This window comes from Pristiophorus japonicus, chromosome 4 (genome assembly GCF_044704955.1).
Source record: "Pristiophorus japonicus isolate sPriJap1 chromosome 4, sPriJap1.hap1, whole genome shotgun sequence".
Taxonomy (NCBI): Eukaryota; Metazoa; Chordata; class Chondrichthyes; family Pristiophoridae; genus Pristiophorus; species Pristiophorus japonicus.
In genome coordinates this window covers 45393694-45421047 of record NC_091980.1, presented here as the reverse complement: position 1 = coordinate 45421047, position 27354 = coordinate 45393694, and the positions used below count along the sequence as shown (strand labels likewise).

The window sequence follows — 27354 nt, the reverse complement described above, 5'->3', positions numbered from 1 at the left end:
GCGCCACTCCCCCGGGGCCGCACCTCACCATCCCCACCAATCTGCTGGAGCACACGTCAGTGGGGTGGCGTGACACCGGAAGGCCCCTGGTGGACCCAGCTGTGATGGCAGCAGTCAGATCTCACGTGGCATCCAGCTGAGACTGCATGAGAGCAGACACAGTCTCATAAGAACATAAGAATTTGGAGCAGGATCAGGCCCTCGAGCCTGCTCCGCCACCATAACCCTTCACTCCCTTATTGTTCAAAAAATCTGTCTATCTCCACCTTCAATATATTCAATGACCCAGCCTCTACAATTCTTGGGCAGATAATTCCACAGATTTACGACCCTCTGAGAGTAGAAATTCCTCCTCACCTCAGTTCTAAATAGGTGACCCCTTATTCTTAAACTATATGGGGGTGACGGCCGAAGTGTTGCTTGGACGGATACGGGAGAGGACGGTCCCAAGGTGGGAATGTGCTCCGAGCCATAAGCAAGATGTTGCTGCAGGCTCTCTTGTGGTTGGCAATGGGTGTGCATCACGTTGGAGTGCAGTGTGGCGCTCCAGGTCCACTGGGGGCTCTCTGCCGCCAGTGTTTCTGGCTACCAGCTCCAGGGCTTCCTCCATCCCTTCCATTTTATATGTTATTTGTTGGACAAAAACCCGGTGCCAACTATATTCTTGGTGCTTAGTGGGCTTTCTGTTGCTGGTGAATCTCTGTCGCTCCTCCCACAACAGCCAAGCAAGCACACACCACAACCACATGCGCCTTCAGTGCCTCTGAGCTCCTTCTCTGTCTCCTCTTCTGCGCATGTCATGATGACCCTTGACCTCCTGAATCGAGTGTTGCCATGCCGTTGCTAAGGTCGGCCACACTTTACGACAGAAGGTCAGAAAAATTTAACGCTACCACCCGTTTGATATCGCTCACGGTAACGCCCATTTTCAAAAATGTAAACTCGGTGTTTTGAGAATAGGCGAGGCCGACGATCTGGAAACCCTTTTTTAATGCCCACGCCAGAAATAACGCCCATTTTTGGGCGATAAGCTCAAAAGTGGAGGTTCTAGCCCTATGTCCCCTCGTTTTAGTTTCCTCTATGGTGTGCGCAGAGCTGTCCACAATGTGAGAGGCAGCCTCCTCCACGCTCCTGACCACTTGCGACAAGCTCTCGGACACCCTTGTCATTGCCCCCTACATCTGCGAATGCATGGACTCCACTCTTGTTTCATAAGCCCCAACATCGATGGGCCTGTCCGAGTTCTCTGCAGCAGAACACGCTTGAGAACTCGCCCCCCGGAGAGATGGCACCCGATATTGCCTTTGCCCTTGACCATGCTGTAGCCCGCTCGTCTCCGGTGCATCACCCAGTGCAGACCCTCCTGCTAAATCTGACTGTCCCGACCATGTACTTCTAGTATCTGAGCTGATGCGTGTGAGTGTAGGAAGCAGTGATGCAGTGCTGGCAGCAGTGTCCCCCTCTTACTCGCCCTCATCGGACATGCCGGTAATATCTGCAATGGGCTCAAGGGTGTCCTCCTGTCTATAGCTCCCATTTTCCTCAAGGGTGTCCTCATGACTCTAGCTCGCAGTCACCTCAAGGATCTCGGTCTTGCTCTGACTCACACTCTGGCTCTAATCTGCAACCATAAATGGCTCCCGTGAGAGTGAGGTAGGGCACTGTACCATGCAGCAAACAACTTGCACACAATCATAAGCAATGGCCTGGTAGGCGCTTGGACCTTCAGGGAGAGATGGCATCAAAGGAAGGCCTTCACTTAGCGATGCAGCCTCCAGCGGGATCCACACAACCGGCGGCCACAGGGAAGGCAACATGTGGACCCACTAGCTGTTGCACTCTTTCTTCAATATCAGTCCGCTGCTGGATATCGGCCTTGCGCCCACCAGGCCTCTGTTGCTCCAAACAGTTATGAGATACCTTGGCCTGCAAAGCAAAGAAGGGTTGCTGATTCGCAGTGTCATGAGGCTTCGGCAATTAGTGCAAATGTGGGTCCATTACATGCAGGTATAGCTCACACATGAAAGGGAGCCTCCATTGCGAGTATGCACACATATTTATACAAACCTCACCAATCAAATGTTGCTTCAGTGACTATATAGTGGTGGGAAATAAGAGATGGTGAAGGAGAGGCTGGCAGATAGAAGGTGAGTTGTTGGGGGAACATGTACTCACTTTCTTCAGTTGAATTATGTCATTCAGCCTTTTGTGGCATTGGGTGGCAGTGCGGTCATGAATGGAGGTCCCCGACACCTCCACAGCGATCTCTCTCAACACATTCACAAAGGTGGTCTGACTGGTTCTGCCTGTCTGGATAGAGAGCGCGCCTCCTTCCCTCCACAGCTTGCATCAGTGTCTCAAGTTCAACATCAGAAAAATGGCTGGCCTTCCTTAGATCTCCTGGAATTGCCATTCCTTCGCAAGCAACGGAGACAAATTTAGTGTCAGGGCCTAGCTGCAAAACCTGCCCTTTAAGAAGGCCAGGAAGCAGCTGCATCATTATCAGCAAATTGGCAACAGCTGAATTTCACGACCCAATCATCCACTTTGCCCAGTCCCGCCACCAATACCGCACCGCTCCTTAATTTCACAAAAATGCTGAATTTCCCTCTAATGGCTGCTGTAACCATTGGTGCGGCAGTGAACAGCAAAATGCGGTCGGTGCGCCTCGTTTCGGGTGGTGGGCAATTTCGGCCCTAGGGCATCAGCACTTGACCACATTGTTGCCCAGGAGGCCAAGGATGGTCTTACCATGGCCACATTTACTTCACTTGACGCTGTGCACCCTGGCTGCCACATGCACCAGGTTGGCACCACCCCACATCAACACCATAAAGCATTCTTGCAATGTCCAAGCCATTCCTTTCACACTCAACACCATTGTGCAGTGTACCCTTATGTCTGACCATTCGCTACAACTCATTAAGCCACTTCCAAAGGTGCACACAAATGTGTCCAAGAATACAAAGTTTTCAAAATAAAGATTTTAATGTTTGACAACACATTAGCAGAAACTCTACATGAACATTGGCTAAAACACACAAGTGTGTTGTTAGTTGGTATGTTTGGACAAGGATAAGGGTGAGTTTGAGGGTTGGCTAGTGAGATGGGGATGTGAAAATGTAGATAGAGGGATAGGTGGAGGTGCAAGGTCAGTTGATGTGAGTAAGGATGTGGAGGAGTAGGGTAGGAAATGCAGAGTGTTGGGGATGTGATAAGTTGCACAACAGGATGAAGTTGAGAGTGGTTTTGCAGTAACGTTTCGTGATCTACTGAGATCATTGAACGGTTTGCGCTACTGCAGCCAGGTCCTCCTGACGACATCCCTGCTTGTGCTCTCCTGTGCAAAGTGCAACCAGGCTGCGTTGGTGTCCTGGGAATGTCTTTTCCATCCATTGGAAGGGAAGAGAAGCTCCCTGCATGCTGTGACTCATGGGAGAGTCTGGGTGCCGCCGTGCACCTCTATGCAGTGCTTGTCATTGTTTACAGCACCTCAATGCAGTTGAACATTGATAGAACAACTATCAAACAAATGTTGGCCATGATCTCTTTGAGGAAACCAGCTGATGACGCATCATCAGATGACGTCATTAGACACGCTCTCTGTTACTTGGCCAGGGACCTCACAGGGCGAGCTTGACAAACCCAATCAAGGGAAAATTGTGTTGAGAGGGTGGGATGGAACCAGGAGCACGTTCCCCACATGCCACCAATGCCGCCACACCAGTCTCACGACTGTTGGCGAAATCGCGGCCATGGAGTGAGAAATTGGGAACATGCATTGGAGAAAGAGCAATGCTAGAGAAACAGAAGAGTGACAAAAATTTGAAGGAACATACGGGATATGAATTGATCAGGAACAGTTGTTCTTTCTTGGCTACTATTTGATATTCTTTTCAGTGTGAGAAAATGTCAGCAAGATTGGTACCATGTTCCTCTGTGGATTTTGGTAGAAAATTGATTGCTGTTACTGATTGTAGTAATGCTTGCATTATGAGCTGTGTGAAAATATAATTTGCTGTGTACATTTGTAAGATCTGACGTGTTTTTAATTTGAGGAGTACTGGAAAAAGAATAATGGGGAAAAACTTTGAAATATATGAACCATCAAAAAGATAGTTTTTTATACAATGGACAGAATTTTCGAAGTGCAGAATTGAAGATTGTATACATGCAAGGATGATTTTATGTGTCTGGTAATAGTAGTGTTCTGTGAACTTGCTTTGTGAAGCTGTCCTCAATCATCCTGCAGGATCCTCAATCAATTTCAAATAGATAAGTCAACAACCAACCAGATTACAAGTATATTGAAAACTGACATCAAATTTGAAATAATCACTTTCTATTGCTCTGTAATCTCTGGCTAATAACTAAATCATGTTACTTTCATATAGCTGTTATGAATCTCTGCAATTCTATTTTTCCACAATGGCTGTGGTAGTTTAAGTGCCAGGAGTAATGCTCAAAGAATAAGAGATACTGGAGTACGTCATGCTTAATTACCCAATGTTTAATTACATAAGACTCTAAAGTACAGTTTGGGCTCCAATTCTTGGGTAAATCCAATCAGTTTCACTGAATATAGTTATTTGCCTATCATGTTAACTTGTATGAGATTTTATTCCTGAGATAAATTCCCATTTGCTTGTTTGCAAAAATTATCACCATAGGCAGTCCCTCAGAATCGAGGAAGATTTGCTTCCACTCCAAAAGTGAGTTCTTTGGTGGCTGAACAGTCCAAAAGAGAGCCACAGACTCTGTCACAGGTGGGACAGATAGTCATTGAGGGAAGGGGTGGGTGGGACTGGTTTGCCACATGCTCTTTCCGCTATCTCCGCTTGATTTCTGCATGCTCTCGGCGTTGAGACTCGAGATGCTCAGCACCCTCTCGGATGTACTTCCTCCACTTAGGGTGTGTAAGGGAAAAATGGGAAGGCTTCTCCTCCCACGAGGATATAGAGGGTCGATGCTCACCCCAACCCATGTAACAGCCCCCGGAGTTAGCAGACAGAGACGAATGGCAAGGTATAACGATCTTTATTACGAATGTACGGGAACACCTCTCATCACAGCCGCCTGTGAGTGGAGATGCTCCCCGAACAGCAAAATCATACAACTTTTATACATTTCAAAAACCCCTCCGTTCCCGGGCAAGACCTCCTTCGATCTCTAATTGGACTACCTTATCAGTACTACTTCTCTCATTGGACTACCTTATCGGTGCTACTTTGGATTGACAGGCCAAGACCCTCGGAACCACCTTAGGCCGTGACTAGAATGACTTCATTAGGTCAGAATTTGTTGATTCTCCTTGATGCCCGTGAGTCTGCCTCGAGCCTCTTCGCAAGGTCTTATCAATGTCTGTTTAGGTTTTCACATTGTATCCTGTCGGAATATTATTGAATTGATAACTTCTGGAGCCTTGGTACTGGAATGTACAAGGCCAAAGAGAGGCCTTTTACCTCCTTATGGGTCGGTGCAGGAACCAGCACTTTAATCTTTGTCCTGCTGGTACCCCTAATGCCAAATTTTTCTCTTACAGGGTGGTCTTGGGCCAGGGACTCCCAGGTGTCAGTGGGGATGTCGCACTTTATCAGGGTGTCCTTGTAGCATTTCACTGCCCACCTTTGGCTTGTTTGCCATGAGGGAGCTCCGAGTAGAGCACTTGCTTTGGGAGTCTCGTGTCTGGCATGCGGACTATGTGGCCTGCCCAGCGGAGCTGATCGAGTGTGGTCAGTGCTTCAATGCTGAGGATGTTAGCCTGAATGAGGACGCTGATGTTGCTGCGCCTGTCCTCCCAGAGAATTTATAGGATCTTGCGGAGACATCGTTGGTGATATTTCTCCAGCAATTTGAGGTGTCTACTGTCTACTATGGTTATCGTGTCACTGCTATTCATGACAAAATGCTGTCAGTCAACTGAGTATTTTGCCCCCAGAAGCCTTCAACACCCCTCTGAAAGATTTCTAATACACAGGTTTATAATTTCTGGAGTGTAAGCAGTGGGAGGGGGTTTGGCAGGGTGGAAAGGTGGAGGGGAGTCTAGGGTAATGGAGACCGAGATTTTCTTTGTAGGGACCAGCAGTGGCTTACTGTTCTTCCTGGCCCCACAAAAGAAAGTTTAACTATTACCTTTTGTTGTGTCTTCAGTCTTCTGAGCGGGGTGACCACAGTCCTTCTGTCTCCCCATAAATGCAAGGAAAAAAAGAAACCTTAGCTTTTTGTTCATGGCTTTCAATAGTTCCTTTAAGGACCGCGATTAGGCATTTTATTTTTTTCATCAACTGTTTTCCGCAACCATCCTCTTCTAAAAATGTTCTTGTTAGGATCCAATTCCATAGGCAGCAATTGCTCTCCAGTTGATAAGTAGTCATTATTCACCTGTGAGTGCAAAAACTGAGTATTAGCAGATTATTCAATTGTGAGAGTAGAACTAAGCCTGATCGTAGAAGTTGATGTGGCTGTATATGACTAGGCTGAATCAAGATCTGATTTAGTTCCTTCAGCCAAAATATAAGCCAAGGCAAATTGGAATTTATCTGATCTAGATTGATATAAACTATGATCTATAATGTAAAGACTTATTAATACCTGTGCAAAGGTCCAGTTTGGGGCCTCTAGATTTTACTAGAGAATTTGCTAAATACTATCTATTTAATCTGGTGGCAAATCCGCACCTATTTTGCATGGAACTATTTAAACAATTCATAATCTTGAAAACCATACATCAAAGTCCCTTTTATCAAACAAAATATACCAAATCTTTTTAACCTTCCCTCACAACTTATATATCTGATGTCCCGCTGGACTGGAACTAAACTACAGAACCAGTGCGAACCTGTTCAACCTTCATGATCTCCAGGCCAAGTCCAAGACCGCTCCAACCTCTGTTGTCGAGCTACAGTACGCGGACGATGCCTGCGTATGCGCACATACAGAGGCTGAACTCCAGGACATAGTCAACATGTTTACTGAGGTGTACGAAAGCATGGGCCTTATGCTAAGACAAAGGTCCTCCACCAGTCTGTCCTCACTGCACAGCACTGCCCCCCAGTCATCAAGATCCATGGTGCGGCCCTGGATAAGGTAACCATTTCCCATACCTCGGGAGCCTCTTATCAACAAGAGCAGACATTGACGATGAGATTCAACAACGCCTCCAGTGCATCAGTTCAGCCTTTGGCCACCAAAGAGTATTCGAAGACCAGGCCCTCAAATCTATCACTAAGCTCATGGTCTGCAGGGCTGTAGTAATACCCGTCCTCCTGTATGGCTCAGAGACATGGACCATGTACTGTAGACACCTCAATTTGCTGGAGAAATATCACCATCGATGTCTTCGCAAGATCCTACAAATACCCTGGGAGAACAGATGCACCAACATTAGCATCCTTGACCAGGCCAACATCCTCAGTGTTGAAGCACTGACCACACTTGATCAGCTCTGTTGGGCAGGCCACATTGTCCGCATGCCAGATACGAGACTCCCAAAGCAAGCGCTCTACTCAGAACTCCTTCACAACAAATGAGCCAAAGGTGGGCAGGGGAAATGTTACAAGGACATCCTCAAAGCCTCCCTGATAAAGTGCAACATCCCCACCGACACCTGGGAGCCCCTGGCCAAGGACCGTCCTAAGTGGAGGAAGTGCATCCGAGAGGGCGCTGAGCACCTCGAGTCTCATTGCCAAGAGCATGCAGAAATCAAGCGCAGGCAGCGGAAAGAGTGTGCGGCAAATCTGTCCCACCCTCTCTTAACCTCAATGACTGTCCCACCTGTTATGTATGCAACACCTTGTAACCAGCATTCTACCGCCACCAGAGGGCGCATCTGTTGGAGTCCCAAGGGATCCCAACATCCCTTGGGAGCACTGCATATAAGTAGGCCTCCCATGCTGTGCCAGCACTCTGGAGTCAGAATAAAGAGACTAAGGTCACACTTACTCACGTCTACAGTACTCAGTCACATTGCTTTATATGAGACCTAACACCACCTGTGACAGGGACTGTGGCTCTCGTATTGGACTGTTCAACCACCTAAAGACACATTTTAAGAGTGGAAACAAGTCTTCCTCGATTCCGAGGGACTGCCTATGATAATGATGACATTTCAGATAACAGTAATGATCTTTTGGAGTTTTTATTCCAGCACTCATTTCATTCAGATTCCAACGGGATGGTAATGGCGGCGGTAGGGCGGTACAGTTTGCGCCTCAGTGATCAAAATTGGGCAGCTGGGCCCTGAGTCTGGGGCGCAGCACTAGGGAGGTGACGTCTCTTAGGGCGTTAGCATGGGAAAATCCCAAGTTAAAGAGCCGGGCTGGGAGCGCTCCGTGAGACGCCTGGGGAGAAAAAAACCTGAAAACCACTCCCACAAGAACTTTCCCAATACATAGCCCACACCACTACAATATAAACCGCAAAAAAAATTAAAAGAAAAAACAATCACACTTACCTTAGGACGGCATTACTCCGTCGGTATAGGTCGGACCACGCGATTTCCCAGGCGGTCACTGCGGGGCGCGCTGCAGGGCATTCAGGTTGGGCATTGCACACTCTTCTGGGCGGTACTGCTCCACGCCGCCGCAAAACTGGCCCGAAAACCTTGCGTGGTGCTGGAGGCTGACCGCCCCATCCAGAAGACCTCCCGCCGCCATTGCCAGGGCGAAAAACGGAGCGCAAAGGACCAGAAAAACCGTTCCCTTGTGTTTACACAACTACACCTAACTCAATCCTGTGCAGAATCATGGATCCTGTAAAATAAATGTGGCAGCTGGCTCACGTATTCCAGTCTCCCAAAATCTGAACTAAATGAGTACCAATAAAATAAACACTATAGTTGAACATCTTTGTACCCTCTCAAAGGCAATAGTATCCTTTCAGTAATTATGTGACCAGAACTACACAGAGTAATGTAGATATATCAGACCAACCCCTTATACTTTGGAAAGGTGAGGTAATTTTAATGAGACAGGTTGAAAAGCTGTGCATGTTTTGTTTTTGACAATAAAAGAAGCAATGGCCAAGTAAATACATGCACTTTATTAAAGACACATAGGGCTAGAAATTTGGGGTGATAACTTTTGTGGGAGTGCAAAAGTATCGCCGGGCGCTAATGATTTGATTTGGCTGGGAACTTCCGGTTTAGCACTCCAAGAGGGAAGTGGAGCACTAAATCAAGCGCAATCACTTCCCTTAGAGCGCTAAAGGGAGAGAGATGGGCCGTAGCGGCAGAGTGCTGTACAATGTTTTGTGCAATGCTGACGATTGTACAGGCTCCTTCCCTTAGGGAAGGGCCAATGCTGCAATGATTGAATCCAAAGGCTGTGTCTGTTGGGTGACGGCTCTTGCGATATGTGCATAGCAGGCCCAAGCACTCTAAAAAAGTGCTGTGCTGAGCAGTCACAGGATCCAAAAACAGCAAAATACAACCCACTGGGGACATAATTAAATTTTGCCCTACCTGACCATCACTGCCTTTGATTAGCACTTCCCAAGCAGCCAGCCGAGGTGACATCGCCTCCTGCAGCTGCCGTTGTTGATGCCCGGCTATGCTGCAGGGGACGGAAGCGAATTTTACATCCGTGGCGATAACGGGACATAGAAACATAGAAAATAGGTGCAGGAGCGGGACGCTGCGCACCAGATGACGTCATGGTCTCCGGGACAAAAGAGATTGAGACGTTAAGTTTTAGCGTCAGCACAAACCCGCTAGGGAGGTTCGTGGGCGTCGGTGATTTTGCCGCGCCTGGTCGGTAACCACTTAGCATCCTGTTACCGCCTCCCCCCCGAGGCGCTAACGGGAGGTGCAAATCAGGCCACTTTCTCCCTCAATATTGTATTTTTTTAGACTTAATTGCCTCTCTTGACTGTGTAGTATAGATCAGAAGCATTAAAAAAAATCACAATCGCATTCCTAAAAGTTTAAATCTATTTCTGTTGAAATAAATGGAAATGGTAAAACAGTTAAGTCATGTGGTGCATGTTTCTCCACATAGCTGTAATGTGACTTTATTCATGTGTGTGTTTATGTATGGTTCTTTACAATTTTAGGAATGTGTGTCTTGCATGTGTATACAGTATGCAGTATATGTTAGACTGTGTATGTGTATGCCTCTATGCTTCTGCATCCTTGGGGGGAAATTTAACCTCAAAAAATGAGTGGGTTGGGGTCTGGTGGGAGATTAAAGTTTTAAAAACCTGAATGCCGACCTCAACCCATCTCCAATCTGCTCACTTCTGGTATTAATGGAGGCGGGATAGGATGCGGGCAGTCAACCCAGGAGGCGGGTTGGACTTTAAATAATGAGGCTAGCAGCCTCGTATTTCAACTGCTGTGCAGGTTTAACAGTGGCTGACAGGGTTTCCCGGGTCTCGGGATTTCAAGCAGCTGTAGCGAGGTGAGCACAGCCTCAGGTGCAATCCTTGTAGGCTGGGAGGAGCAGGAGTGCATCCTCCTGGCCTGCCAAGCTCTCCACCATACAAACACCCCCTCTCCCCCGGTCAAAGATCTGACCCCCTCTGGCTGGATCATCAGACCTCTGGGGGCGAGGATAGGGCCTTCCCCACTGGGATCAGATCCCAACCCTCCACCCCACCTGTGGTTGCGGCCTCTTTTCCAGCGTTCCCCGCCCGACTGGAAGCCAGTCTGTCAATCAGGCTGACCTGCAGACGGGGAACCTGTCCATGACATCACACGCACACTGGAGTTAAAACTCCACCGCTGGCTTCCGGGTTTCCTGCAATCTACTGGGCCCCCGTTCCCGGCGGGTCAAAAACTTAAAATTCCCGGCTCATGTATCTCTGTATGGAACTATCAGCTGTGTGTATTTGTATATATTTGAGTCGTGAGTGCGAGTGGAGTGCACTTGTTCTGAAACAGCACGTAGCAATTTGAAAAGTCTTAACTCTAATGAATGTATTGGATGCAGCTACATGAACGGTTTTTGTTGTGATCCCACCAGACCTGTAGTACAGGGCAGATTGCCCATAAGTGAATACCATGACCCGGATCTGTAATAATACTCTGACTCAGCTTTGTGGGATTGATTTTATACTTCCATCCAAGTTTCTTACAAATAAGTTTATATATTTATTTCACGCATCTCGTAAATAGATGATTCGTGTAATATGAATTAAAGATGCTTGATTCATCGCGTTTAATTTCAATCCCAAGAAAGGATACAAATCTTGAAACCAGGTCACTTTTCCAGAATTTTTTCTGAGTTCCTTGAGTTTTTTTTTTCATTCTTTCTGCAAATAGTTGAATTGTTAAACAAAGAGCGAAGGAGAAAGCAGTGACCTGCAGTACATATGGAGTTCTTAATTTGCATCTGTTTGTGAAACAAGACTTATGTAAGATTCATCAGAATCATGAAACAACAGTTACAATTGACAATATTTCATGCTGTTCGACTACTTATTAATATACCATCTTAGCTATATTTTTGCAAATTTTTTTTTACATTATTATTAAAAAAACTTTCAGTCCTCCTGTGCACAAATTCTCCATAATCCAAATATTTTGCAACAGATTGGTAGTGGCAATAGACAAATAAAAGTTTTTTTTAAAATTCGTAGCCAATCTTTCCAATTCTTTGTCAAATCACAAAACGCCAGAGGTCACCTTGCACACATCAAGGATCACTCTGCGCCAATGCTCTTAGCCAAAAGGCCTAGAGCCACTGCACCGTTCCTGGAAGTACTGCAATACCAGGTTCGTGCCATGGAGGTGGATGGGTCAGGCCCCCCACACACCTCCGTGGAGGTGGATGGGTCAAGCCACCCCACCCACCTCCTATTTCCAAAAAGCATAGGAGAACCACCTTCCTGATCCAGGGAGAACCACTTTGGGGTCATGGTTACTCCCCTGTCAGGTCAGTTACGCATGATCTTAGCCAAAAGGCCGAGAAGCGATAGACAAATATAAGTTTTTTTTTGAAATTCGTAGCCAATCGTTCCAATTCTTTGTCAAATCACAAACGCCAGAGGTCACCTTGGGCCCATTCAAGGATCACTCTGCGCCAATGCTCTTAGCCAAAAGGCCTAGAGCCACTGCACCGTTCCTGGAAGTACTGCAATACCAGGTTCGTGCCATGGAGGTGGATGGGTCAGGTCCCCCACACACCTCCGTGGAGGTGGAGGTGGATGGGTCAAGCCACCCCACCCACCTCCTATTTCCAAAAAAGCAAGCATATACCTTCCTGATCCAGGGAGAACCACCTTGGGGTCATGGTGGCCACTCCCCTGTCAGGTCAGCCACGCATGATCTTAGCCAAAAGGCAAATATAAGTTCTGTTGGAGAATGGTGACCGGTAGCAACCTGTGTGCTTTAATGTGGGATTGTGAGGAGCACTCTTGCTCCTCCCAGCTCCACATTCAGGTAAGTATATTTTAAAATCTTACCTCATTGGTTGCAGCCTGCAGCAGTCCATTTAAGGACCGCGTATTAGTCTGCATGTAGACCTGGCTTTCCTCAGTGCAGCTGGTGCCGGCTGTCTCCGGGCAATCCAATATTACAGAGAGGGCTGTGAACAGCCCTATGTAGATATGCAAAGGGTCTAACAGGTGCTTTCGGCGTGGGCTCTGGATGCTGATTTATTTTTTGCCTATCCCAATATGGAGGGCGTCCGGCTTGTAATGAGCGGTGCTTCTTGCCCGCCATAAGGAGGCCAATAGCACCCAAAATACGGGTGCTGCACAGACAAATTTCTAGCCTGAAGTGTGTCACCAATAACCTCTATTTACATCTAATAGTCTCACTATCAGAAGAGATCTTTTGTATACTTTCCAAGTACAATAATATATGCCTTGAAATTACACTTTACAAATATTAGCAAATGCGCTCTTAAATATGGTTGCATGAAATTCTTTTGATTGCTATCTTAACAGAGGTGATAATACATTTAAAATAAATGGGTTAACATGTCAAAATCGCGAATAAAGGAATTTTGTGCAGATCTATTAAATGTTTCTATACCTGTATACGCACAGTGTAATCTTAAGTCCCTACCGTTTATAAAGTATAGATTTCACATTGAGTGTCAGATAATCATGAATGTTTTTTTTATTCATTCATGGGATGTGGGCGTTGCTGGCAAGGCCAGCATTTATTTCCCATCCCTAATTGTCTTTGAGAAGGTGTTGGTGAGCCCCCTTCTTGAATCGTTACAATCCTTGAGGTGATGGTTTTCCCACAATGCTGTTAGGGAGGGATGTCCAGAATTTTGACCAGCAACGATGAAGGAACAGTGATATATTTCAAAGTCAGGATGGTGTGTGACTTGGAGTGGAACTTGCAGGTGGTAGTGTTGCCATGTGCCTGCTGCTTATCCTTCTAGATGATAGAGATTGTGGGTCTGAGAAGACTAACTCTTGCATCTACAGACTTCCCTTATTTATTTTGTTAGCCCTGAACTAAACTGAATTTACACAACTGATTTGTGCTTTAATTGACTTTCGCTTGGTTTTCTCACCTTAAATACTGAAAACGTATTAAATGTAGCAAGCTAGCTTTATCATAAAAGAAGATAATTTCAATACATTTTCTAAAATGTTTTTGTTTTTATTTTTAGCATTCTGATTCCAATTGCAACTTAAAGAAAAGAATTAACTCTTTGGCACCTCGGAAAGAGTCCACAGCCAACATAGAACCAGATACTAACAACTTGTCCAGCAATGTGCCACCAGTTCTGTGCTCCTCTCCTGTTCTCTCTCCACCTGCTCAACCACAACCTGATACTGGCACCAGCAAAATAGACCAGTATGCCAGGATCCTTTTTCCGTTATCATTTGGAGCATTCAATTTGATGTATTGGATAGTGTACCTTTCAAAAGACACTATGGAAATGGGAAGTAATATATAACTTTCAGTGCCATATTTTACATGTATATGCAACCAAACCGTACTAGTATACGAGTATTATTATATACACAAATATAATGGATATTAAAGAGTAGGTTACAAGATAGCAGCACAGTGAAGGGTTCAGATGACAATATAATCTCTTGGGGGCAAAATGTGTTACTTCTGTTGAAATACACTTCTACATATTTTTATTCTTTATAATACATAAAAATTGAAAATACCAACTAAAAAAAGAAAGAAATCGACCAGAGTGGCAACAACTCAATTTGAAAGTGTAATCTGTACAATTTCTCATTTGAAGGACAGAGCTTAATGGACTAAATCTGCTTTACGCATTCTACACTTCTGTTCTTATGGAACATGATATGAGTATACCATATTTCTCAATCTATAATCATAGCAAGTTTTGGCTTGACTCTTGAATACAGGGAAATACTGTGGGTTGTATATATTGGAACCATGTAATATTTTGTTAGTTTTTTTTAGCTTCATTATGGAAGGATTTTGGAAAAGATTTATTTTGTGTGCTCACTGTGGTTTAAGTAAAACACTGCAATATATTATAACATTTATTTTTATTCTATATTGAAGGCTTTATTTGTTCACACTTTTGATTTGGTGAAAAAGTTGTGTAAAAAGTATATTTTTTTAGAAAACAAAAATCCAAATTTTAAATTGCAGTAATCACACTTCAACCATCCAACCTTGAGGAAGGACGAACAACTTAATTAAAGAGAAATCTGCACCATCAGGACTTCTTTATGAAAATCAAACAGTCACAGATGAAATATGATCAACTTTTAGATCTATTTCTGTTGATTTTTTTAAAAATTGTTTAAATAATGAGTGGTGATACATCATTGGGATGACTTGAAAGACTCAATGAACTCAACAATAGTACAGATTTTCTTGCCCGCATTCCATTGGAGTTATGACCGAGATTTTTTTTTTAGCTTGCTCTACCCTGGTAGTAGCACTTCCCCTTGTCTCACAGCTATAGTCCAATGTGTGGACTGAGGTAATGGGACATTGCAATGGAATTGAATTCAAAAAGTAAGAGTCAAGTAAACTAGACTGTTATATTAGACTAATATCTTGGAATTTTGTTTGACTGTCTTCAGGGTTTTATTTCCTGTGATTATTCATATTCCTCAGGAAATTAAACAAAATGGGAATAATCCATGAATGAGCACATTTTACCCAGATTGTTATTTACTAGCCTAGAGATGAAGTCAGCTAGAATTTAGCTTTCTTTCCACATTATTTGCTTTTTTAAAAAGACAGTGAGAGGCAAGAATTGTCATGGGCGGTAGCAAAAAACAGGTAATAGTGAATCGGCTGCCCATATTACACTCTACAAAATTTTCTTTTCCACTTTAATGGAAAAGAAAACGGGGCGGAGTAAACTAGGCTGCCGATTTGCTATTGCCCATTTTGCATTGCTACTGAAGAGCAATTTCACCTTCTTTGATTTAAAAAGAAACAGTTAAGGTGCCATCCTCAATGACGCTGGACTCTAGCTTTGATATTCAATGGGAGGAGGTATGAGCACCAATAAACATACTTTACTAATTGCAACTTGTTCTGTCTGCTTTGGATCATTACAGAAAAATGAGAGTCTGCCAGGCAGCCATTGAAATATTTGATCATGGCCATTACTGTCAGTATCCTGTATTAGAAAATTACCTAAAATGTGCAGGTAGATCTCAGTGCAGTGAAAAATCCAAGTCAGTGAGAAGGAGCTGAATTAACATTCACAGATTCAATTATAAAAAAGCCGTGGCACCCCAGCAATCTGTTGCCAATTCACCAAACTGTTGGAAGCAATCTTTTATTATTCACCCTCTCAAAACTTTTCATAATCTTGAAAAACCTCTATTGGATCTCCCCTTAACCTTTTCTGTTTTAGTGGGAAACGTCTCAATTTTTAATTTTTTTTTAACTATAACCTTTTATTCCTGTATCATTCTAATGAATCCTCACTGTGCCCTTTCCAGAACTTCTATAATGGGGTGCCCAGAACTGTATGCAGCACTCCAACGGTGGCCTGACCAATGTCTTGTACAAATTTAACATAATTTATGTGCTCTTATATGTAATGCTTCAATATAGAAAAAAAAATTAGTTATTAATTTCTGTTCAAGTTTTAAATAATTTTGATATGAACAGGAACCTCCTCTGGTGGAGTCAGTGAGGCAGTACTGAACTAACACACACAATTGAAATGACAACATTTCTGAAGAATCATGGGTTAAGGATTATACTCATAATAATTCACTTCTTTCAGAATGTTGGCCTCAGTAGCATATCCAGGCCAACGTTCTTATTGACCCCGACCTAAGGGGATGACCGTTTGAGCCCATAGTGCTCAGTTTATGTGAAACTGCTCTACAACTCTATTTGAAAAATTTTCATACTGACTACTTTATAAAGATGGCTTGTCTGGACATACGTAAGGACATCATTTTCCTGAAAAGTCAAAATGCAACTCACTATTTTCAATGTTTTAAATATATATTAAAATGATCATTGTAAGATAAATAATCTTCTCTACAATATATTGCAGCTATAAAGTGCCTTCTATTTGATAGTTGCACTAATAAAATTGTTGAATTTCATGGATTAATATAAAATAAAAACCACATAGCAAATTAGATAAGTGTCCCAAAGCAACAAACACATTATGATGAAACAATCAACTAATTTAGTCTCTTTGGAATATGTTATGCCAGTATCTGACAATAATTGTGGACTCGACATGGAATATTATTCTGCTGTTAAATCAGGCCTAACATGGATCAACTACATACCGGTGTAAATAATGCAATGCTATTCTTTCCTATATATAATGTTGTTTTATTGATTTCCTGCCATGATGACTATTTCTAATATTTACCTTGTTTTTATTGAGTTAACTGAATACTCAAAAGTAATATAAAACAAATGTTTGAGATCATATATAATATAAAATATAAATCAGCACTGGAAGATGTTTCAAACATTATTTGCTGCTTTGATAGTATGATTTTTTTTAATGGTTTATTGTAAATTCCCACTTGCCCAAAGGCCTGAGCTTTGAACTTTGATTTGAATTCTGAAGGGAAATAAATCCTTAAGAAAAAGGCATTGAAAGAAAGGTAGTTAGAAGGGCTCAGTAGAGAGCTAGATCGGGTCAAAAAGGAATAGATGCAGTAGGGAAATAGAAAGAAACATGAAGAATTGGAGATTGAGACAAAAAATATATTGATGCTGCTTACCAATTAGAGGGTTGCTTTGTTTCAGTTTGGTCATATCGGGAAAGTGACTCTTTTTCCAGGCTATTTGATGAGGTGAATTTTCCAATCCTAACAGAATTAACTGAGAGTGAAAGAATTGACAAGTTGATATGGAATTCCCCTCTGTTCCTCTGCCCCATTTTTCTACTCACGTAACATTGACGGAAAGATACATGCAGTACTGCTGTTGTGTTTTGCATGGTATGTTGTCCATTTTTTTCCCAATGGAGTAATTTACCTTTATACTTAGAAGTTTGCACAGTTAAAATGATATATATTTTTCTAAAAATATTTTCCATATTAAATTTATATATAGTGTCCCCCCCCCCCACCGACATGTTTATAGTGGAACATGCAGCAGTCTTTTCGTTTAAGTGTTTATTTTTTGTGATTTCCTGACCTTGAAAATGTATTAGTAAACTATGTACATAAGCAAAGAATCTTAAGACCATTTCAGCACATAGTAGACATTAGATGAAAGTTAAAATGATTCGTTCACATGTGGTAGTGTATGGTTCTCAGTGTTCATCTCCTGCAGTGTACATTACATTCCAGGTAAAAGCTGATCATTCAATCATGCCTTACATAATGTTGTTAGCTCCTGAATGTATATATCAGTTTACTTACATATAAACAGTATCCTTCACTAATAACTTTCATTGATATATATCACACTAAATAAAAGCTGGTAATTCAACCACATCTAGACTTTACAGCATGTGTATATTTTAATACGAATTTCTGTGCATGTGTTTGGCAAACTAGAGAAGTTTTACAGCTAGCAAAGCAAGGGATTCAATACTTAAGAGCAGGGAAGATGGGAAGATGATGGAAGAACTAATTTGTTCAATTTCTTAGATGGGTACAGTAGCAAAATAAATCACGCCCATCTCCCACACAAATTGAGTACAGCAGCAAGTACTGTAGTTTCTTTACAAAGCAAGATTATTCCATTGTTTGAATTTCTATTGAAAATGAGTAGTACAATGGCCCAAAGGTTGCTGGCAAAATAACGGCTAGACTAATAGTGCTCGCCATTATGTCAGTGGAAGCGTCGCAGGAACTTCAAGCAAGGGCAGATGCGCGATTAAACGGGGAAATTAAAAAGTTGCTGTCAGAGATGTGCCACTCCGCCATGAAAACTGCATCTCACTGTCTGGCTCCCCATTGAATGACATGAAGTTTCTATACATGCACTGTAAATAAACTCGCCATACACAATTAAATCAAGTCATTTCATGGTGTTAACTGTTAAGTACAGCCAATCAACCATTCTGAGACTGAAAATGAACTATTACAACATGGACGAAGGCTCAGCAACCTGAAACGTTAACTCTGTTTTTCTCTCCACAGATGCTGCCTGACCCGTTGAGATTTCCAGCATTTTCTGTTTTTATTTCAGATTCCAGCATCTGCAGTATTTTGCTTTTGTATTACAACATGGAGTCTCACTCCTTCAGGTTTTAATTGTTGTTGGAGATTTTTTTTAATGTTTTTTAAATTTTTCTTTCTGTCTCTTTGTCTGCTCTCTTAATCCAATCTTTCTTTCCCTCTCTTTACATAGAATGATATTGAATATACAGCACAGAAACAGGCCATTCACAACTAGTTTGTGCTGGTGTTTATACTCCACATGAGGCTCCTCCCATTCCAGCTAGCTTATCTCAGCCTTTCAACATAATTTTCTGTTCCTTTTTCTCTCATGTACTTGTCTAGCTTCCTTTTGAAAGCATCTAAGCTATTTGCCTCAACCACTTCCTCTGGTAGCGACTTCTACTCTCTGAGTAAAGACATTTCTCCTTATTTCCCTACTGGATTTATTAGTAACTACTATTTCTTTTTCTGTTCCTGATTTGACATTGAATTCTAACTTACCGTTCCTTGTTCAGACCATACGCTGTTCATTTGACAATCCTTCAATCCAATTGATTAACAAGATATAGGGCCAAAAATCGTGGTCTCTACGGGCGCCTACAATGCACGCACGCACCAGTAGAGGCCCCGCAAGGGCCGGTTCTTGTGATGCGAATGCACCAAATCCAGCACTTGCGAACTGTCAAAATTTATTTTCAAAGTTCCAATGCATCCCTGGGTGAAAGGCCATCCCGGGCAGAGATTTGAGCTATTTGCCAAACTCTTGCCCAACGAATGTCCTTCAAACTCTTACACCTGGTAAAAGCATAGTAACGACAGTAAAATTTGAGTAAGTCTCAGTTTTGCCATCTTCTGTTGCATCAACTTGTCCTAAATTCAATCTCATCGCCAGAACTAATTTGAAAAGTAAGCCTGTTAAAAAGAATTAGGAGTAACTTTGTTTTTTGTCATTCTGTTTTATTTAAACAATGAGATCTAATGACAGCACCAAGAGAACAACATGAAGGAAATACTAATTCTATTGATATTTGTGAACTGATGCACATATCTGAAGTACCCTGGGATAATTCTGCTCTGTTGCACAGAATTAGTAATTCCCTCAATATCTCAGTTGTGTCATTAGAACATATGAATTGAACAACATTTAAAATAAACAGAAGGAGAAATCAAAGGGGTGTTCCAGTTATTCACAACTAGGATAATAGATTTTTCATGGAGTTCAATTCTTTACACACAATCCCTGAAGCTCCATGATATTAGGAGACCACATGATTTGTGTAAAGTCTCCTAAAATATTTGTAAACCACGTCAGTGCAAATCATCCAAGTCTCCCCATTATTGTGAGTGTGAGGGACTTTGGGCAAAATTGCATTTTTGTGAAAAACATACAGCACTAATCATAATTCTCTGTCACTGTTTGATTCTTTGGAAGAATGGTCCTGATAGTGAAACGTCTTAAATTATCTAAATCAAGACATGATTAATATACAAAAAATATTTGTTCTTCATTTGTATTGCACAATTATTGAGTAATGGGAAACAGTTCAAAGTGTTTAGATACTCCACTTCCAGTATATGATTTATTTTCAGCCAAAGTAGAAATGTGCAATAACTTTTGAATTGGAATTTCTTTTAACTTGATTCTGTTTACCCCCAAAATATTTAGTTTTTAAAAAGTGCAAGAAAATGTTGTGATAAATTTCAAGTTGTTGAGAATATTGAGTCTTTGTATGTTTGGTATGTTACTTTGATTTAAAATAAAATCTATACTTCCATGTTTTTTATTGAGGATGTCTATTTGTTAGTGAATTTTTTGTGTCCACTTTATTCACCTTTTATTTATGCCCTTTTTATTGTTAATAACAGTAGCATTAGAATAACAAGCACATTGAGGAAGATATTCTTTAAAAAAGTATGTTCAGCAGTTAACAATGCTTTGAAAACTACGGTGTCACCAATCACCCACTCAAGGGAATGGAACAGTATTTATTTGAGATGCCAAATCAAGAACATAAAATGTGATGAACTACTATTCAATTGACCAGGTAATCCCTTCAGTTTTCCTTAACTGGCTACATAATATGAGTAATGTATGACTTTGTGTACACAAATTGAAATTACTCTGCTTTTTTAGCACATATATTGCATATTCTGCAGAGGAAGGGATTTTGGAAGGGGCCCAGTTTTGCAGGGAAACCATCCTTTTCTGCCAATGATCCAAATTTCCAATGTTACTGGTGAGCATTGGTTGAGGGGGTGGTGAGAGAGCAGATGTGCTGACAACCTGAGAAAGGGCAACACATACCCCTTCCACTTGGGTTGGGCTACAATGTTAGGTATACCTCTACAGTTCTTGGTTCTCTCCATTGCATTATGTGCTGTTTTGTCTTGCAGAAAGTGAGGGTGAGATTTGATGACTGGCTGTTATAAAGGTAAATGGAGATATGTAGGGCTTGTGCATATAGTGCATCTGCTGAAAGCTGGAGAAGAAGCAAGATGGAATCAGGATGCAAAGGTGATTAACCTGAAGCCAAGTGTGTGGAATGTGCAGTGAGGAAGGAGTCTAGGGAGGAGTTGGTGATTGGGCAAGTGCTAGGATGTGAAAATAAATCCTATTAGAGAGTGGTGTGAAGCGAGAAAATGAAGAGATGAGTGTGTTGAGAAGGAGACATGTTACAGTGTGCCCTTGTGATTGTATGTTGAAAGATGTGATGGATGGGAGAGAATTGTTGAGAGCGAGGGAGGGTGAACGGGGTTTTGCAAGATGTTGTAATAGAGATGGAGAGATTAAGAGGTGCACTTACCCATTTTTATTCTTGTGAGGTCATTAAATCTCTTCCTATAATGATATTGGGTTGTGGGGTAATACTGCTGGCAATGACCCTGTCAGCCACCATTGTTCAGGCCTTCTGGCTAATAAGAACATAAAAAATAGGAACAGGAGTAGGCCATACGGCCCCTAGAGTCTGCTCCGCCATTCAATACGATCATGACTGATCTGATCATAGACTCAGCTCCACTTCCCTGCCCACTCCCCATAACCCCTTATGCCTTTATCGTTTAAGAAACTGTCTATTTCTGTCTTAAATTTATTCAATGTGCCAGAAATTGTGCGGAGAAATTGAGCATTCGCTACAAGATAAGGTGGGCAGCCCATTAATCATATTAAAATAAGACCTGAGAGTTGAAATCGCCCAGAATTCATGTTGGCGATATCATGGGGGCTCCCACCTCCACCCCTCCCCAATTCCTCCTCTGAGCTAAAATCAGGGCTTATGTCAACATTTAAGATTAGATTGTAAAGCTGGAGGTAAAGGAATATGGGAACAGGGTGGTGAAATTGGATTAGGACTGTTTGCTCTGAGTAAGTGCCGACATGGAGTGGTTGGGATGAATAGCCTGTTTACATGTGGTAACTTCTATGTATATCGCTTTATGTATGTGCAATATATTTTATTTATTATACAGGTATGAAAGCAAAATGTATCAGTTGTGGCCAGACTAACATTATCAAAAGCCAATACTCTAATTTCCTAAGTATATTATACATTCCATTTATAATATTGGAACACAATATTTATTTTAGAAGTAATGAAGTATTAGCAATTCATCACGTGACAAGATCCTAATTAAGAAAGCTTCCAGTGAATGGAATTAACTTAGTATTCTACAGCTCCCTGTTGAGTATTCTGTTTTTACAATATGTATTGTACAATACAACATTAAAAAAAAGTCTACTAAATTATACAAATTACTAAATCTGTGGAAAATAAATTAACAGCACAGGACTGGTTTGCTTTTTTATTTCCCTAAATTATAGTTATTGGTCGATTGATTCTGAGGGTAAAGCTTTCTCTTTTTAAGCTTTTTTTCGTCCCTTTATTTTAATGAGGTCTTTCCACACAATACGCCATCCATAGCCAAAGCAGAGCTCAGGAGTCATGGATTAGGCCCTCAACAATGGCACTTTGAAGCCAGAAGGCGAAATGCTGGATTATCCAATTAATTTTCCACCCCTCTCTGTAGGGAGAGGCTTGACAACCAGCATCCCTATTATCGCTGGCACTATGTGGTGCCACATGAATGTTCCAATGCACTGTAGTGCACCCCTTTGAGTTTTTGACCAACCAAAAACTGTTGCTTGATCTGTATCCAAAAGAAATGAATCTGGGAAAGAATGAAATGTAAATTTTCAGTGGACAATGAGCTGGTTGGCAGAGTGGGGAACAGTTGCAAACCTCACAAAATGCAGCAGGAAAGCACACAAAGAAACAAATAAAAAGCAAATTACTGCGGATGCTGGAAATCTGAAATAAAAACAGAAATTGCTGGAAATACTCAGCAGGTCAGGCTGCATCTGTGGAGAGAGAAACAGAGTTAACGTTTCAGGTCGATGACCCCACTTGGTTTCTCTCTCCACAGATGCGGCCTGACCAGCTGAGTATCTTTAGTGCCTGTATTTCCAGCATTTTTTGTTTTTATTTAAGAAACAATTAAAGATTGGATGTCAAAGGAGAAAGATATGTCATGGGCCTGAAATTGATGCACTCACCGGCCACTGCCGCCGACTGCCACCGCCATTCCGCTGCTCGAACCGCCCAGTGCCACTATTCGACGTGGCCTGGAGTGGGCGAGAGGGGAGAGCCGCCAGGAAGCGCCTGCCAACGTCAGCAGACAGCCGATGCGCGTAAGTAGCCGATGCGCCCACCGAGATGCCATATTCATTCGGGCTGGAGTCGGCGGCAGGACAGCGGTGGACCGCTGCTTGGAGGCTGCTCTGTCCTCAATAGTAAGTGTGAAGATGGGGGGAAAACAGGTTAGTGACATTTAAAAAATGTATTTCTTTACAGGGATTTACCAGTATGGGGTCCCCTGAAGGCCATCAGATGTTTTTTTTAATGCCTTTTATTTTTAGGTGTTCGACCCTCCGTGGTCCCGACTCCATCCTTGGTGGCACTTGGGCGGCAAGCACATTTGCCGCCGAGAATAAGAGCCCCCGCCGGCTCCCGCCTAGATTGGCAGCGTACATCGCTGCTTTGCTGTCCGCCGACTTTCGAGAGACCTTGGTGATGAAAACCCCGCCCAAAGAACCGTCAGGCATCTCGGTGGCCATCGGCAGTCCTTTGGGCGACACTTGGGTGGGGGGGGGCCTTCACCAAATTTGGGCCCACGAATTACTCAATAGCTAATAAACTGCTTTATTTATTAAGCTACCCAAAGCTGGATAGTTACACTGCCTTTGGCCAACTGTGAGTGGAATATACCAGCTCTGGATAGAATGTGTGATAGTCTTTTTTAGTTTGTTAGCACAGATATGCGAGATAATGGAAATTTATCACAGTCGGCATATCCACAAGCTCTGAATTAATAGAATTTTACAATTGAATACACACAGATCAAATTATCAGTACTAAATTAGAGTTAATTTACTGCAACTTTTAATGAGCGCTACAGCTCAGAGTATACACTTTAACTTATTATGTAAATCAGGAATAAGGAATGGAAATTGTAGCACTGCCTATTTTACATCTCTTTACTGTTTCTATGGCTACACTGAGGTTATACATCAGTTGTGGTGCATGAAGATGAAAGATGTGAACTGACTGCATAAAAAGAAAATTCAAAGCCCTGGATGTAAGATCCAGCCAGTTTCACTTACATTATTACCGAATAAGTGTGTCATTCACCTATGTTAAATATAAATTGAAAGTCAGAATAATTTTCCACTTGTAGCCACTGGATCTATCTATCTGTTAGTTGGAATGCATTTAGCTGTAAGTTTCCATTAACTCTATAGATTTTGTTCAGAATAGTGCATTCAGTTTCTGACCTTATTCCCCCTTATCCACATCAATGGAAAAGAAGATAACATCATAACATTGTATTTGTTACTTTTGGATGGTTGTCCAGATTTATTGTCCAAGTTCATAGTGCATGATGTGTTTGTCACTATAATTTATTGTTAAAATTTGACTGGATGGATTGTACAAAAATGTTATGTATTTACTATTTCATGCATACACATGCATACATTGCTCCACAAAAAATGCTATTAATTTTTGAGATTATGTTTAAATGTTGATAGCCCATTTTAGGTAAGTGTAGCCTACTCAAGCAGCTGAAGAAAGGGTCATCATGAGATGGGATATGAGATTTAGGTGATACAATTCAAGATGGCAATCACTGTTGAAGTGAACTGATAAGAAGGAAAACATTACAGTCTGATCTAGTTCATGACAAACTTCTGTTAACTTTCAGACAAAAAAAATCCAAATGAATATTCAGTTGTGGAATAAATCATGAGGATATCATGCCGTTTAAGTCAGGTTACAGTGCGTTGTTAACATTCGGGATGGTACATAATTCAAAACATAACATGTTCTGTGTCATGAGAGAGATGCATACTGAGTAAAAAGCAACAATTCTGACACAACTAGTGTTGAAGTTAGTGTATCAGTGCCAATTGTCATAAGTATGGTAATGTGCATGCCTGCTGTACACTGAACAAATTCAGTGCATGCCATACAAATGCTAATCTAATTGGGTACAGTTTGGGTTAACATACAGATGAAAAGCCAGTACTTGTCCAATTAACAATGCTGAGGATGCCGTGAATAGCATGTTTAGTGAGTTGGTCATACTGCAGGTAAAGGGTACACAGACAGATAGGGAATGGGTGACCAACAGGAAGAGCAGTGGAAGGAAGGTAGTGCAGGAGTCCCCTGCAGTCATGCCCCCTCCAAAACAGATGCACCGTTTTGGGTACTGTTGTGGGGGGGGGATGACACATCGGGGAAGGCAGCAGCAGCCAAGTTCATGGTATCGTGGGTGGCTCTGCTGCACAGGAGGGCAGGAAAAAGAGTGGGAGAGCTATAGTGGTAGGGGATTCTATCGTAAGGGTAATAGAGAGAGGTTTCTGCGGCTGCAATTGAGACTCCAGGATGGTATGTTGCCTCCCTGGTGCAAGGGTCAAGGATGTCTCGGAGTGGCTGCAGGACATTTTGGAGGGGGAGGGTGAACAGCCAGTTGTTTGTGGTGCATATAGGTACCAATGATCTCGGTAAAAAATGGGATGAGGTCCTACAAGCTGAATTTAGGGAGCTAGGAGTTAAATTAAAAAGTAGGACCTCAAAGGTAGTAATCTCAGGATTGCTACCAGTGCCACGTGCTAGTCAGGGTAGGAATTGCAGGATAGCTCAGAAGAATATGTGGCTTGAGGAGTGGTGCAGAAGGGAGGGATTCAAATTCCTGGGACATTCGAACCGGTTCTGGGGGAGGTGGGACCAGTACAAACCAGACAGTCTGCATCTGGGCAGGACCGGAACCAATGTCTGAGGAGGAGAGTTTGCTAGTGCTGTTGGGGAGGGGTTAAACTAGTATGGCAGGGGGATGGGAACCTATGCAGGGAGACAGAGGGAAGTAGAATGGGAGCAGAAGTAAAAGATAGAAAAGAAAAGTGAAAGTGGACGGCAGAGAAACCCAAGGCAAAATTCAAAAAGGGCCACATTACAGCAAAATTCTAAAGGGGCAAAGTATGTTAAAAAGACAAACCTGAAGACTCTGTGCCTCAATGCGAGGGGTATTCGTAATAAGGTGGATGAATTAACTGCACAGGCAGCAATTAATGAATATGATATAATTGGAATCACGGAGACATGGCTCCAGGGTGACCAAGGCTGGGAACTCAACATCCAGGGGTATTCAACATTCAGGAAGGATAGACAGAAAGGAACAGGAGGTGGGGTAGCATTGTTGGTTAAAGAGGAAATTAACGCAATAGTAAGGAAGGACATTAGCTTGGATGATGTGGAATCTGTATGGGTGGAGCTGCGGAATACCAAAGGGCAGAAAACGCTCGTGGGAGTTATGTACAGACTACCAAACAGTAGTAGTGAGGTTGGGGACACCACCAAACAAGAAATTAGGGATGCGTGCAATAAAGGTACAGCAGTTATCTTGGGTGACTTTAATCTACATATAGATTGGGCTAACCAAACTGGTAGCAATACGGTGGAGGAGGATTTCCTGGAGTGTATTAGGGATGGTTTTCTCGACCAATATGTCGAGGAACCAACTAGAGAGCTGGCCATCCGAGACAGGGTGATATGTAATGAGAAAGGACTAATTAGCAATCTTGTTTTGCGAGGCCCCTTGGGGAAGAGTGACCATAATATGATAGAATTCTTCATTAAGATGGAGAGTGACACAGTTAATTCAGAGACTAGGGTCCTGAACTTAAGGAAAAGTAACTTCGATGGTATAAGACGTGAAATGGCTAGAATAGACTGGCGAATAATACTTAAAGGGTTGACGGTGGTTAGGCAATGGCAAAGATTTAAAGATCACATGGATGAACTTCAACAATTGTACATCCCTGTCTCTAGTAAAAATAAAACAGGGAAGGTAGCTCAACTGTGGCAAAGAAGGGAAATTAATGATAGTGTTAAATCCAAGGAAGTGGCCAGAAAAACAGCAAACCTGAGGACTGGAAGAAATTTAGAATTCAGTAGAGGAGGACAAAGGTTTTAATTAGGAGGGGGAAAATAGAGTATGAGAGGAAGCTTGCTGGGAACATAAAAACTGACTGCAACAGCTTCTATAGATATGTGAAGAGAAAAAGATTAGTGACGACAAACCTAGGTCCCTTGCAGTCAGATTCAGGTGAATTTAAAATGGGGAACAAAGAAATGGCGGACTAGTTAAACAAATACTTTGGTTCTGTTTTCATGAAGGAAGACACAAATAACCTTTTAGAAATACTAGGGGATCGAGGGTCTGGTGAGAAGGAGGAACTGAAGGAAATCCTTATTAGGCGGGAAATTGTGTTCTGGAAATTGATGG

At 42.4% G+C, this 27354-nt stretch overlaps 1 protein-coding gene and 1 non-coding gene across 2 annotated transcripts in view; one reads left to right on the top strand and one right to left on the bottom strand.

The window, feature by feature from the left end:
* Nucleotides 1-14000, top strand: part of gabra6b (gamma-aminobutyric acid type A receptor subunit alpha6b) — a 53171-nt gene extending 39171 nt beyond the window's left edge. The window contains exon 9 of the mRNA XM_070877208.1: nucleotides 13572-14000. Within this exon, the coding sequence (XP_070733309.1) occupies nucleotides 13572-13862 (291 nt within the window). The 3' untranslated portion in view covers nucleotides 13863-14000. The remainder of the gene's footprint in view (nucleotides 1-13571) is intronic.
* LOC139263617 (U2 spliceosomal RNA) lies at nucleotides 11718-11914 on the bottom strand. The gene has a single exon (XR_011593175.1). It is a non-coding gene; the product is annotated as a U2 spliceosomal RNA (small nuclear RNA).
* Nucleotides 14001-27354: the final 13354 nt, after the last annotated feature.